At 42.4% G+C, this 15,709-nt stretch overlaps 1 protein-coding gene across 1 annotated transcript in view; it reads right to left on the reverse strand.

Moving 5' to 3' along the window:
- LOC126535958 (phospholipid-transporting ATPase VA-like) overlaps positions 1-15,709 on the reverse strand; it is a 214,125-nt gene that overhangs the window by 66,859 nt on the left and 131,557 nt on the right. Inside the window, exons 4-6 of the mRNA XM_050182831.3 lie at positions 4,195-4,280; positions 3,592-3,698; positions 3,081-3,212 (exon numbers count right to left, since the gene is read on the reverse strand). Coding sequence (XP_050038788.1) covers positions 3,081-3,212; positions 3,592-3,698; positions 4,195-4,280 — 325 coding nt within the window. The remainder of the gene's footprint in view (positions 1-3,080; positions 3,213-3,591; positions 3,699-4,194; positions 4,281-15,709) is intronic.

A 15,709-nucleotide genomic window follows, 5' to 3' on the forward strand; every position in this document is an offset into this window, starting at 1 on the left:
GATCTGTCAACACTACAGGTTCCTGGCAGAGCAGTTGACGTTGTCATTAGGCTACATAATTCGGTCGCTACACAGAACTCATGTAAATAGGCAATAGCTGTTCCTTGTGCGATGTGTTGGAATTCATTTCCGAAATTCGTAAGTGCGACATTTGGACGGCCATTGCTTAAGTGAACAAGACCCTAAGCCACGTAAATACCTTTGTTGAATAGGAGCTCTATGTTTCCATCCACTATGCCCTCGCGGTTGTAAAACGTTTCATTCTCCACAAGAACCATTATACTGCAGCGTTGCGGCACAGTTACATCATCATAAACGAAGCGCAGTGCAGCAAGACATCGCTCCTCCGATTCTTCCACAGGTATAGTTTGCTTTGTTGAGAAAGACACACTGGACCTACGTGGGTTAATTATGGCGCCATTAGCTTGACGAAAATCCATGCTTAATATAAGTTCCCATGAACATTCTGGCAGTGCAATAAAGTCAGAAACGTAAGTGAAGCCTTTTATCTCTTGCGGTGCATTGGCCAAGGGGCGTAATAAGATGACCACCTGCCATGCGTATCTGTGGTCCAGTCCACTGCGTCACAACTTTTTTCAGGTGCTTCGCCATCTTGAAGCTTATTACCGAATAATCAGTGCCGGTGTCGACTAAGGCATTCAGCTCGCATCCGTCTATTATCAACCGCAAATCTGATGTAATCGTTTCGTTCCTGCACCTGTTTACTGGAATTATCTCGCTATCGCGCTGGAACCGTGTTGGAGGATCTTCGTAACTCTGGTTATCAGCGGCCTCACCTCCACAGGTCGCTTGCTTCAGTTTTCCTGGTGTGGACTTGGTGAACAACGCCTAGGCAATCTTGGAGATGCATGTGGGCTAGGCAATCAGTAGCGCATAGGCGACGGTGACCGTGGTTGATGTTGGCGAGGAGTAATGGGGTTAGCACTCGTCCTGTCTAGTCTTTATGAATCATCCTTTGCGTGCTATGCTTCCAGTGTAACTATGTTTTACCAGCCAGCCCAAGCCTATACTCTTCTGAAGAACCATTGAAGACCATTCTGAAGACATTGGGCCTTTCTTCACTCTCTTCATTTTCTTCTGATCCGTGTTCCTTCATAGCACTTGTCCTGTTTAGTCTTTGTGGATCGTCCTTTATGCGCTATGCTTCCAGTGTAACTATGTTTTACCAACCAGCCCAAGCTTATACTCTTCTGGAGTAATGGGGCTTTGGCACATGGACAAGTATTCTTCGATCTCTACTGGCCGTTCACCGTTTTGGGGGCATGGTGTACTCAAAGGAAAACACCTTAATCCAGCTTGACGGTACGGGCAGAACTTATACAGGTGACCCGCTTCTCCACAGTGAAAACACAGAGGCCTGCACTCGTGGTCACGCCAGACGTCACTTTTCCAGGGCCTTTGTTCCACAAAACAATGTGCACTACGTGCTGGAGGCGGATAGGCAGCCAGTGGTTCTAGCAGACGAGGTGCACTGCGTACTGTCGGCAGGTAGGGAACAGTCATCGCAACTGCTCCACTACTGTGTACCGCGGGTTGCCTGAGTACATCGGCGTTTGTTGGGGTGCGCCGCATCGGCTGTGGCTCATGCTCTGGATCCTGTATGACCTGCCTCAGTTCGTCCTGGACAACGTCGGCGATAGATAGTGCAGATGGAGTCTGAGGTGTCCGCAATTTGTTGAGCTCTTCCTGATCACTGAACGGATGAGCTCCCGCAGGGCTTTAAGGTCGTTCGGCATGCCTCCAGTGAAGACATGGGCAGGTGCAACTTGCATCACAGTTGTATTGCCGAGCCCGCTGTTCCAGCGTCTTTTCGATGGTCGTTGCTTCGTGTCTGTACTCGGCAACCGTGCGTGGTGGGTTGCGGACAAGAACTGCGAAGAGTTCCTGCTTTACTCCACGCATGAGATGGCGCAGCTTCTTATCTTCACTCATGTTTGGATCAGCATGCTTGAACAGGCGGGACATGTCCTCAATGTACATCGCCACATTCTCGTTTGTGAGCTGGGTCTTAGCTTGAAGTGCAATTTCCGTCTTTTCTTTACAATCCGTGCTTGTCTATGTTGCTAGCAGTTGTCGTCGAAATTCCTCCCAAGAGGACAAAGAGGGTTCATGGTTTTCATACCACGTTTTTGCGAAGTCCTCTAAAGCGAAATATGTGTTACAGAGCTTCTGTCTCTCATTCTATTCATTAAAGCTCGCCACTTTCTCGAACAGTTCCAATCAGTCATCCATGTCTTCGAATGAGTCGCCATGGAATGTTGGCGGCTTGCAAGGATGCCTTACGACCAGCTGTGCCGGTGTTACCCGGCTAGTCATTGTGGCGCCGTCCTTTGTCTGAGTTTCCCTTGGCGTGAAGAGAAGAGGGCCGAATTTGGGCGAGTCACCTCGAAGACGGCGGCTGGTCCGCTGGTGCACAGGCATCAGTTCCATGGGATGGACTCGCTGGTGGTCGGGGCTACGCTGACTTTCGTTCGTAGGGCTTCGACTCATACCCCGCACCTCCACCAGGAATGTAATGATGTTGAGGAACACAGGTTTACAAAACAACAATATTTATTAAAGGTGAACCTGTGCCCACAACTAAATGTCACTGCAGTCGTGAAGAAATCCCCGGCAGTTGCGTTCTAAAACTGGCCTTGAACCGTCGTCTTCTTTGTTCTCGCGTGATATCTCGTGCGTGTGGCGCATGCGAGCTGGGTCCAACCAGCTACTCGTGCCACGAAGACCGCTGCCTGTTGTTGCTGAACAACACCACGGTACGGCGAGCACAGTGTCCAATACGAAGGGTGTGCAACTTGAATGTGACCAAGTTGTCGCGGCAATATTGTGACCATGCCAGTTGGTTTATATGACCCAAAACATAAGCTTTCTTTATCAACCTATACTCATTCTCATTGGTTCGTATTATGTCTTGAGACACAAACCAGTTGGACCCATTGAACAGTTTCAGAAATGTGGTTGTCATTTGTTTCAGATGCTTTCTTAATCTGATACTTTAAATATCTACACTGTTTTACAGGTGCTGTAACTAAACATGTGAACAGTGCGTGAGCACTTACCAATTGCACCAACAGAGCACAGGACGAGCAGTATCACAATGCACCAGACGATGTCTCTGTTCATAAATCGCTCCAGCCTGCTGCGTTTGTACCTTGGGCCATTGTTGTTGAGCATTGCCTTGGTCTCAAATCCTGCAAAGAGTGGTCTTTAATGCATGAGCATTCACAAACTGCAAATTCAAGATCATCAGAAGGAGCTGGAAAAATATGCATCTGAAAAATGAACTGACACGGAACAGTTAGGACCTGCACAATACTATAGTTAGCATGTTGAACACTTATTAGCAGATGGCAAGAACCGCAACATATGTACAGCCTCCTGCAGAGAATGTTTATAGTGCTTAAGTTGGTCTTTTTTAATTGCATGAGCATTCACAACTCCGGAATAAAAAAATAATCAAAAGGAGCTGGAAAAATCTACATCTAAAGTGAACTAAATTGGAGTATTCTCATATTGTAAGCATGCTGAAAATTTACCTAATAACATTAGTGAGAACTCCAAGGTACGTACCAGCATACACAACAATGCCTTCGACAAAGTCTGCATTCTTGAGAACGCAGTCTCGAAGAAGTAAGTTGTCAGAAGTGATTGGCACTTTTTCTCCAGTAGGATGGCAGCTGCAAGGAAATCAAATAAACTGCATGCACCTCAACTACACAAATTAAAGCTTCTATGTGTGGTGCATATGTTTGGTTTACTGCCACTGCTACGTGCCTACTGCAAAGAAATGCACTGCGATTGCTTTTGTGTGTACACATTTATATAATTTTAGCTATCATTGCACTGTCTCTTATGTAAAACAAGCTACATTTTCCTGACCAAACTTAAGTGCAGTCATTATGAGACGTGCTTAGGCTTTATTAAAGTGATTGATTGATTCAGACAACACAGGGGCTATCAGAGATGCTGAAGTGGAGGGCCCAGGATCAATTTTGACTACCTTGGGTTCTTTAAAGTGCACTTAAATCTAAGAACTCGAGCATTTGTCCACCAAAATGCGGCCACTGCAGCCGGGACCCGTGACCTCATGCTCAACAGCAGGATGCCATAGCCACTGTGCCTTTTCATGATGAAAACATTGCACAGAGTGAATGTATACACTTATAAACTTACATGAATCCATGAAATCTGTAGATCTTACAGTTTGGTGGGTCACATTCCACTGTGCTTGTAAATGACAGCGGATGAAAGGCATCCCTCTGCATTAAAGGAAAGAGCCATCCTTTATGAGCAAATCACAAAATGAATGAATGGAGGCCAGCAGTTATAAACAAACGTGTTTTGGAGCAGATTATCTGCCTGCTGGCTTTATTTTAGCACAGTTTAGTTTTCTCACTAGGTAGAGTGCTGTTGGCTAATTCAGGGATCAGAGGAGCCCAGTTTGCAGCTCAAGGTACATGTTGAAAGACATATACGCTTGCACTTTGATACAAATGTATTAGGTTCATTTCTGTCCTGGCCTGATGCAATGGAGGTACTGGACACGTGGCGACTGCATCTCCTAGAATGTCTGTTGCACCACAGTCAGGTCATTTGCTGCTGTAATATAATTGCACTGATGTCACGAGGCATGGCATGGCATCCTCCCACGATTGAGTATCCCAGAGTTACAGTATATGCCTCCAAAGGGAGCGAAATTGCATGGAAGCTTCACATCTTGGGCACAAAATGAATTATTATTGCGAGGGAAGCCACTCCTAATGCTTGCAGGAGCCAGATACTGCCCAACACCAGCAATTACCTAGTGCATTTCCAGCCCACTTGCAGGGTAAATTCAAAGGCACTCAATTACTACCTAAACATATCTGAGTGATGGTGCTCACTTGATTTTTTAAGCAGTGAGTAGAAATATTTTGTTGCTTGTGCCAAGGCCTATTTGCTTTACTGCATGAACAGTGCTCTTATGGCATCTGTTGAAGTACCCACCACATATAGCAAACCTCAAGGAAAAAAAACTATAAACAAAAATGCTTATGGAGAACTTGCACCAAATGAAAGAAAATCGACACAGATCAAATTCAGAGGCAAATGTACGGCCATTGGTCATGAAGGAAGGTGATAAATTGTGCTGCTGCCACCACCTGCTCTTTCTGCATCAAAGTTGCATCAGCGGTGCATGGTTACTTTTTGCACGATGTGACCAAGCTCGGCGAATGGAAGCTTGAGTGGTGCATGGGAAACAAATGAGCTCTGCTGCTTAACTTAGCACGTCCATTTGATGCAGCATGATAGCCAAGCTGCTATGGCCAATATCTGTACAACAGAGATTTCATTTAAGTCGAAAACTGCACGATACATTTCCACTGGCATAACAGACATAACAGACATAACAGACAGACACTTCTACAGACATAACATAGCACGAAGATGTGCAGATGCCGAGTGATGCCACATACACCTAAGAACAAGTAAAAAATGTGTCCCATATGGTTAACACTTAAAGGCACTTCTGACAATTTTTTAATGACTTATTATATTGAATTTCTTGGTGACTCCTGCCGCGCATCGGGTAAGTCAACTCGTACAACAAAACATGTCCTACAACAACTTCTTTTTCAAATCTGAGAACAAACCAAAGTGAATGCGATGTTTCCAATGAATATATTCCCGCAGACATCTTTAAAAAGGACCTAATAAAAACAGAGATACATAACGAGTGCAATGTTTACTTTCCCCATTCCCTCTCACCACAATGTTTCTTCTCAGCAGGGGGTGAACCTCAGAGCACTTATGGTAACTCTTTAAGCTTGACATCAAAGGAGCAGTGCACTAAGAGGAAGTTTTAATGCAGGGCCAGCTTCAATTTCTATTCAAATATATACCTATTCCTATCCATGGCTATTCAAATTTATGTAAAACAAAAAATGCTTTTATGAGAAAACTTCTGGACTGATTTGAATAGAACTTCTTACGTTTGAGTGAGAAAGGAAGAACTTTATGACTGTATAGAAGCAAAATGTTGATTTGATCTTGGGCCTGCAATGTTCGTAGAAAAATTCCAAAAAATTCCGGAATTTAAAAATAACTAAAGCACAATGTTTACAAATCCTCAACTTTGTATTAAAAACAGATGTCGCAGTTCTGTAAACCACATCTGTTAGAGCATCTAAAGCTGACAAATTTGATGTATGAATTTATAGCTCACGTGAAATTATAATGTTTACCAGGGTTTTGCAAAAGTCCTGCTCACAATTTAGAGGCATATTTCAGAGCAGTGTATAATATATGAATTTTGTTCGCTATATATGTATTATTACAAGCAGTTTAAAGAATTGCGATATCGTTTTTCACAGCCGAGTTATAGAGCTGTAAACTTGATAATTTAGTTGTTTAATTTCTGTAATTCTCAAGAATTTTTAAAAAGATTCTGATAGCCTAAATATAATGTTTGCTCCTTACAGTCACTAGATTTAGCTTTTTTTTTTAAATGCAACAAACCTCATCAAATTCGGTGCTGTGATTGCCAAGCAAAACGATTCAGCCATTCCCATCTATTTAGATAGGAACCCCTAAGCTAAAGCTTCCTCTTGCAGGCCCCATCGAAAATTTTGGTTATACACTGGAAGTCGTCAAACGCTGTCCTTAGAGCATTTATACCACAATAAACTTTTCATACTCTCTCCTGCCCCGACTAACATCTGCAAGAGCCCTTTCTTCTTTGCCTTCTCCTACACTGGAAACGAGGGGCTGCTTCACGTTTACGTCATGAGCTCGACCTCCTTTCTTTCTTTTTCTGCACAGCGCACTTTCAATGGTGGTTTTGCATTGGATGATTTATCAAGGACACATGCCATAAGAGAAAAAAAGAAAGAAAGGAAAAGAAAAATATCGCGGTATTGCCACAAGGGCGAAGCAATGAATGCAATAGCAACATGTTAGAATATTTACGAGTAAGATTTGTAGCTATAGTGGCAGTATGTATTAAGTAAATGTAAGCTAAAAACAAGCTGGTGTGCTAAGGGTGCTCTGTTTCAATCCTGCCATCGGACAATTTCATTTATGTTTATTAAAGTCAACGCCTTCCTTAGTCACTTTTCGGACTTTTCTGCAGCGAGTATGCTTCAAACCTCTTTACTGGACCGATACTGGAGGTAGCGCACAGCTGTGCCAATAAAATTACATGATTTTCAGGTTTGAGCTCCGTTATTGTATTACACTTTTAATATGTAAGTCTGAGAAAATTTAAGATAGAAGGATGGATAACTGGGCTAGTTGGTTTACTTGCATCTTGAAACTGTAAAAGCGCACAAAGACGAGAACTCCACTCTCTTCGTTTCTTGTCTTTGTGCGCTTCTACAGTTTCAAGATGCAAGATAAAAGGCATGAGCTGTCTGTCTTTTGTTTCTACCATTCTCAAAATTCTGAGAAATAATTTTGCCATGAATGTAAGATCCGATATCAGCAACTTTAGTGATAGAATGGTATGGCAATATAACCCACATACTACATGTCATATAGCATACATATACCTGGACATATACGGAACCTCACAGTGACACCAACATCAACGACAATGACAAAAAATATACTTGGAGTGTCCATGTAATTGCTATATCACAATTAAAAAAAAATATATCTGGGGTTTTATGCGTCAAAAACACAATGCCACCATGGCAGGTGTCACATGGCACAGTCGGTGACGTTCAATGCAGTGCATCTGATGTAGAGGTGTTTATGCATGAAACCTTGATTTTCCGGCAGGAAGCGCGACTCTCTGAAGAGGAAGGGCGCATAGACTTTCTTTTGAAATTTGTTGTTTTCATGCCGCAGAGCAGTTTGGTACTTTGCAGACACAATTGCAAGCACATGATCTACGCACTCTGCTTGTCTGTTTTCAATGTCCAAACCTGGTGAAGGGTGCTTCAACAACAACCACTGCTTACTTTTAAGGAAGCAAAAGACACTACTACGAAACTGAAATTGGACCGTGAAGCCCGGGACGCTGCTTCTCGTACGTCCATGATGACGACATGTGTCGCATTAAGTAAATATGCCGGTAGTCACTATTGACATGTTGAACCAAGTATACCAGAAATATCCATTGGACGTACCACAAAAGACCAAATATCTAAGACATTTAGCGAAGTCTAGTTCACATCAATAAAATGTTGCACTAGTATATGGCAGCCAGGGTCATACAAAGGATGTCAAATGTCTGTGGTTTGGACATCTCTTGCACGTCCAAAGCTTTCACGCATTAATTGTACATTGTGTGTTGTGACTAGATGAACACACCATGCCCCAGATATACAAGCAAATTGTCTCTAATGCCTAACAATGAGATGCTGGGAGAGAAAAAGTCACACTGTTGTCTGTTCCAGCACCGTGGCGGCGCAGCTCTCAGGCGGCCGTTCCTGCGGTGAGTGTCGGCATTGTCCCTCATAGCAGAGTGAACAAGTACAGTGAAGGACGAAAGCGAATGTAGAGCCCACTGGTAGATGAAAGATGGCGATAGCGAAGAGAGCACGAGGAGGAAAGCGGGGGACGAGGGTATGGCAAAAGCGAGAGAAAAACAGTGTAATGCCTCATAAGACGGGCTTTTCGGGGACGATGGCTATGACATGGCGCCAGAGTAGCACGCGTCAGACATATGGAAACAAAGCGCTGCATGAGCGGAGGTCTGTCTGCAGCGGCTGCTGTGAATTGCACCCACACGTCACCTATGTGCCGAGTCTCACCATCTCCCAACTAGCGAGGCAGTCGTGCTACACTTCGCTCTGTTTGCAACATGCCGCGTGAAACATTGTCCGCGCCAGCCAATATATCGCAAAATGAAAACATGTATAGAGCTGTGCTCAATTCACATTAGGGAGTATCGTAATCGTCGGTGAATTTCTCCCCATCATATGTGAATTTTCAAGATCCTACAAGAGGGAGAATGTGTTCCTGAGTTGCGAAATATCCATCTGCTCATTTTGAAAAGATCCAATTTGAAGCATTAAAGGCCAGAATTTCAGTTATGACCAGTGGTTATGAGTAGCAATATTACATGACCTCTGCATGCACTGCTGGTCACTGCGCATCAAAAGCCAAAACTTTTGGTTTTGGTTACGTCATTTCTTCTCCTACACAAGTGCTTTCTTTTTAAGTTATACACATCTATTAGTACACTGTTAGAAAAATGTAATCTTTATGATAGGAGTGTGCTGGGCCAGTTGGTGTGACATATGGTATAAGTATGAGCATTTCTTTGAGGCAGGGAAGAAGAAAGACTTGAGAAGCTGTCCTTTCAAGTCTTCCTTCCCCTCTGCCGTAGAAAACCGCTCATACTTTTACGATATGTAATCTTTAACTTGCTCATATATTGTGGCAGATTATAAAGAAAAAAGAAGCTTGAACTCACAATATCTTTGACTTCACATTGCTACTGACATCAATGCAGCAAGCACCTCGACACAAGAGGGTAATTTTCCACACGCGAGCAGCATGAAATGTGCTTCATCGGCGTCTTTTCGACTTTAGTTCGGTTGACCATGACTCAAGCATGTATATACTAGGCAGAACTGTACAGTTGTATACTACTTGCCACGATGGCTTAGTGGCTATGGTGTTGCATTGCTAAACATGAGGTTGCAGGACCGAATCCCGGCTGTGGCGGCAGCATTTTGATGAGGGCGAAAAGCAAAAACGCCCATTTCCCGTGCATTAGGGGCCCATTAAAGAACCCCAGTCAAAATTATTCCCGAGTCCCCCATATCATATTGTGGTTTTGAAATGTAAAACAGCAGAAGTTAACTACCAGTTGCGTACTGAAATTTAGAGCTGTGCTTCTGACTGCTATTTGTGGTTCATTTGTTTGCCTTGCAGAGCGCTTATAGAAATGTTCCGAGGGCAACGTTCTGGTGGTTCATTTTCAGACATATTTATATCGCTTAGCTTCTGCAGCTCTTCTTCAAGTGTCAGGGATATTTCTCATTTGCAATGCTTATTTCTAAGTATCTGGCTGCATTATGTGCTTGGCACTTTCGTGGTGTGACAAGCTACCTGAGCAAGTTGCCTATCAAGATGAGCATTCCATCTGGGGATTCTGCTCGTAAAGATTTTCTTTTAGTGTATATTTTGAAAGATAGCTAGAACGTGCTGGCTTTCTATCTTGAATCTCATGGCCCCAGAAGCAGATGCTGGCATGCAGGCCATGCATTTTCGGTCATTCATTAGTATGTAATATTATTACCTTCTACTAATATGTTTTAACGTTTTAAATATAGTTGTGCCATTGCAACTACTAATCATTTTCTGAATGTTAACACCACTTTTTTCATTACTTTTGCTTTAGTGAAGTTAAATTTTCAAGAAGTCGTCTTTATTGAAGTTCTTTGTTTATTTTTTACACCCGTGTTTAACCTGTTTTTACACAGTTATAACTTGCAATGAATATTTTCACACATGTGCCTGGCTGGGGGCCAATAGTTTTTGTAATAAAACTTTATCAATTCTGTAAATAAAAAATTCACTAACGATTATGATACTGCTCAATGCGAAATTTGAGCGCAGCTGTATACACATTTTCCTTTTGCGATATGTTGGCTTGTGCAGACAATCTGTCTCGTGCGGCAGGTCGCAAACAGAGTGAAAGGTGGCGCGACTTCCTCACTAATCCGGAGATCATGAGAGTCAGTAGGTAGGTGATGCATGGGCGTGATTCACAGTAGCCGCCACAGACATAGCTCCATTCATGCAGTGCTTTGTTTCCATATGTCTGACGCGCGCGACTCTCGCGCCATCTAGTACCCACTGTTGCCGCAGTGCCTGTCTTGTGCCGCACTACACTATTCTTCTCACGTTTTTGCCATACTCTCCTCCACCACTTTTCTCCTCACGCTTTCTTCCCTATCACCACCTGTCATCACCTACGGTGCTCCGCGTTCACTCTTTCATCCTTTGCTCGGTTACGAGGGACGCCGAGGCATGCTGACGCTCAATGCAGAAATGGGCGTCTATGAGATGCGCTCTAAAGGTAACACTGATATGACATTATGACTCTCGCTTGTGTGCTTTACGTAGTGCTTGCTGAACTCACTTTTTTCATGTAGCCATTGCAGGAATTGTAATAATTCATAATGATCAAAATACAGATCTACAATATTGTGAGCGCAGTTTTCAAATATTGATGAGCGCTAGAACTATATATAATAAGAAAGATACCTCACGTGTGTTTTTACATTTACATGTTTGCACATTAACAAAGCATTTGAAACAAGCTCACCAGCTACTTGCCAACAGCGGTGGTAACTGTGGCATTAGTGTGTCTCAGCAGATGTACTATTGAGGACAAATGAAATGCAAAACGGGGAGCGAGTGGCCGAAGCATAACTAAACGTACCGTGCATGCCGTCAGCCAGCCACCGTGCACATGCATAGGCATGTTGTCCTCGTGCAGAGTGCAGCGCTGCTCGCCCTACTGCAATAAATGTTACCCGTATTTTGTGCGAAAGTTGTTTTCTCATCCCGCTGCAGCAGTGCCATTCCCACCTGACAGTACACTGTTATGCTGGCTAGCACCATCGCCGCATCTGTAGCCCGATATGGCTGACACGCGCCCAGTTTCCTAATGTGCATGCGCACAATGATGGCTGGCCGATGCCGCGCACTGTGCTTTCAGTTATGCTTCGGCTACACAATCTACTGTTCGCATATCATTTGTAATCGACAGTACATCTCCTGTGGCACTTGCAGGTACGCAGCACATTATAGCTTGAACAGGAAAGATCCATTAGACATTCTATGGACCTCCTGCATATCTAAAAGGAACATCTATTAGAGGACACTTATGTCCAGCTGCGATATCCTTTCAACGTTACACACGATCCGCCATCAGTTGGCCTTTATTCTGTTTTCACTGAATGGTTTCTGCGCTGCACTATCGCATGTGAATGTCAGCTATGTTGCTTGCAGTATTGTCACAGAGCAGTGTGTAGTCAATATAGCCTGCCTCTTTTTCCATTCATCTTGTTCCGAACAAATGAATCCTTTTTTTTTTTTTTGAGCACCTGTCTTCACTTGGAGGTCACATTCGAAATTCTGTGTTAGCTATCACTGTTCATATGACAGTTTACCTTTCTCACTGCAAGAGGAAAACCTTAGATGAAGAGATTCACAGCTGTCACAGAATGTGAGCTTGAATTATTGTAGGGTTAATTTGGCTGTGGAGAGAAAGCAATGACAATAAATTTGAGACAAGAAACAAGGCTAAAACATGGTCCATTTTGTTTATTGAATAGTTAGTTATCACAATGAAACTGTTTCATTTACATAAGCCAGTGCAGCTTACGGCTGTTAATGGCCTAGTATATATGCATGTAATGTGATATTATATTGCTATTCTAATTTAAGTAGCAGTTTGTGCCACCTGCATCAGCTGATCAATGTTTTCTGAATTTCAGAGGCGGCTAGGAATGACCAAATGTGAGCTAATATGTTGTTACACTCTTATCAATACAATGGCAGACCGTCTGACAAAATTGGTGCTTGAGCGTCACCTGTGACTCCAAGGTAAATGTGATGCATTTTATTACCTTAACTACATAGAATTCTTACTGTGTTTTTTGGCATATATGAAAGTGAGCTACGCTTGGATTTCTTGGTGGGGAACCTCTAGCTCTTTAATTTAGTTATTAATATAAGTCTGAACTCTAGCTTGCCAAATTGTGATGTTTAAGTGCTGTCAGCTTCAGGAAAGCAATTTTTATGTTGTGCTATTTTTCAGTAAGGAAAATGGCCTTTCCCTTCTGAAATTTACGATATCCAATGTGAATTTGACATCAAAACAATGATGATAAGGTTGTTTGTCATTGTTTGTGCTGATGAGAGAGTACTTAGTTTTTTTTAGCAGTACACTACAAAACTTTTGTCTCGTTTTTACATCAAGAATGGATAGCTGTCAACTCAGTAATTATGCTATGGAGTCTCAACTAGTCGTTTAATAATATAGAAATGTTATTAATACATTGCCTTTTAGTATGACAGCTCAAAGCATGCGTAAAGTATAGTATTGCTTCAGGCGGGAAACAGAAGTCTATTCATGTCATCAATACTCGATGTGGCAGTCTCATGGTACCACAAACAACTGACGCATACACACACACACTATGACCATGCTGCGAAAACAGATCATTCCACACTCGACAGGATAACAGGGGAGAGAGTCCTCCTGAATATCAAAAAGAAGTGTGCAATTGGAAGGGTCAATTTGATGGCTTTCAGTCACAAGATCATTATATCACCGTCGAATTCTGCGTTGAGCCAACTGGATCATGCATGAGTTGTTTGTGACACTGCATGACTTCACTATGGTTTCGGTGATGAGAACAGTCTCCTTCTTCACGTACAAAATAGTGCTGCACTTGGAGTACATTTTAAACTAGCTGCGTAAAATAGGATGTGTTAATTATTCATGCTGCTCAAGAAATTGAGGCTCCATGTCATAATTGCGGGTTTGGCAACTACCTAAAGAAGCACAAAAGTGGGATACAAAATTGTTGTATCAGTACTCCTTTAATTAATTTATTCTGGGTACATTAACTGATTTTAAAAGGAAGTAATAATTTTGATTCACAATTTGTTTTGCATTCTTGATGTCTTGTGTTTACTCGTGCAGAACACTAAAACCAATGAGCCCGCCAATCCAATGTAAGTGGCTGCATCTTTCCCTAAGGTGGCATGAAGAAGGAAGTTCTGTAGCTGTGACGTCATCGACCAACTTACTGCATTGGAGGCCCAGTTGTCCATAGAAGATTGTAACAAGGTATTCCAGGGTGAAAACTAGGCCTTTCCGGTTAGCAGAAATTGCGGGCCTAGCTCCTAATCAAAACATGGCTCTAGGGCCCACAACAATCTCTTTGTGGTAGGCCAGCCACAGTTCGGTTGCAATTCCAATTGGTAACTTTTGAAAGCAGCCCAAATGAGTTTTGTGAGTGTGGTGTGACGATGGTATAGTTTCTGCAGCCGTGATTTAGGCAAAACAAGTCTTTTAGAACATTGGTCACTGGAAAGATACATTCAAGAAAGCATTGTGAACGCACCTTTGCTGCCTTTTAAGCTTGCAATTCTGTCCAAGTCTTAGCCTGTTCTTTCTCTGCACTGTTGGTTTTACATTTGAAAATAGTCTACTGCATTTAGCGATGCCCTCAAAAAAAGCTGACTGTTCCTTGTACCCATTTTTAAACATTTGAATTACGATGTTAACTCAGACTATTTTATTTTTTGTTGCAATGATAATTAAGATTCCTACGTTCTCTGTAAAGAAGTTGCATTTACTAAGGGCCTGCTGTATTAGCCACATTCATAGCAACCATACTGAATCACATTCGTATTTAAAAAATAAACTGCATTTTTTACTGCCCCCCCTTAAGCATCTATGAGCCATTATGTGAGGTTGAGTCTGTGTAGAGACAGGAAGCAGCCTTTCTGCATGCTTCTTTATGCACTCTCCATCCACTTGCACTTAGTTAGTTCTGCTGCCATTAGTACTGCATTCAACCGTTTATAGTGCAGTTTATCTGAGGTGATAGTGGTATTTATTGTCTGTATTCGGTCGTAAAAATGGTATATGTGGTTTTTGCATATGGATCCATGCATTTTCATACCAGTGCAAATCTATTGGCACATAAGATGCATAAGCAGTGCAACCTACTCATGGTCTGTGGAATAAGGGAAATATAATTGTACATTTGTTCCAATATTTCAGACAGACATGCTTATTAAGTGCACTGCTATAGCCGGCATGCATGGTATAGTATGCTAATACTGATCCACTAGTATCATAAAACAGCGGTCCTTTATGACTCTGAAGATGTAGAACTGTTTACAGGCATGGTGCTCGAATGTTGAGAATGGCTGAACAAAATGAGTGGACTGTAATGCACTAAGTGCACTCAGTGTATGCTTAGGTTGAACTGCTACACATGTTTAAGATGTATCTTAAATTCTTAAAAAATGAAGGGGCATAACGAAAAGTCACTTTTTCTGCTCCATAAGCGTAGCAGCAGATGTCATACTTTGTATGAAAACCTCAAATGTTTTATTACTAACTTTGGTGCACTATAAAGTTCGTTAGTGCCGACACCATTTCATCACTAGAAATGCTTATACTTGTATGAGCTTAGGCACAAACTGTTGTCTTGCAGTTTAAAAGAAAAGTTGTGGGAGAAAAATATATACAGCACAAATACATTTCTCTGTGAACGTTGAGATAACTATTTCGGTACTGGTGCTATGCATGGACAAAAGGTATTTTTGTTGCACTGTATTTATTACTTCTTTAAATGATTATCAATTTGGTATCTGTGCAATATTGCTGTGGAATGAAACCAAGGGCTTGACAACAGCTCATCTGGTTGAGAATTAACTTGGCGCAAGAAAGACACTGACCACAGTCAAACTGAATATTTTACTGTGGTTGTTGCCTTTCTTGTGCTTTTGTAGTGACATGTAAAATCAACCTTCCAGGATTGTAAACATGGTAAGTAGAGCTAACTATAGCACCTACGAAGCTGAAACAACCCTGGACAGTGAATGCCTATGCCACAGCTACAGCAGCGCTTCCAAAGGTGGCTACTAGCCATAAGTGGAGGGAGCATTAGCTGAGCTACCAGCTGGCTTGTAAAGGTCTAAGTCTAGAGTATAGCTT

Source organism: Dermacentor andersoni, chromosome 4, assembly GCF_023375885.2.
Source record: "Dermacentor andersoni chromosome 4, qqDerAnde1_hic_scaffold, whole genome shotgun sequence".
In the NCBI taxonomy this organism is placed as follows: domain Eukaryota; kingdom Metazoa; phylum Arthropoda; class Arachnida; order Ixodida; family Ixodidae; genus Dermacentor; species Dermacentor andersoni.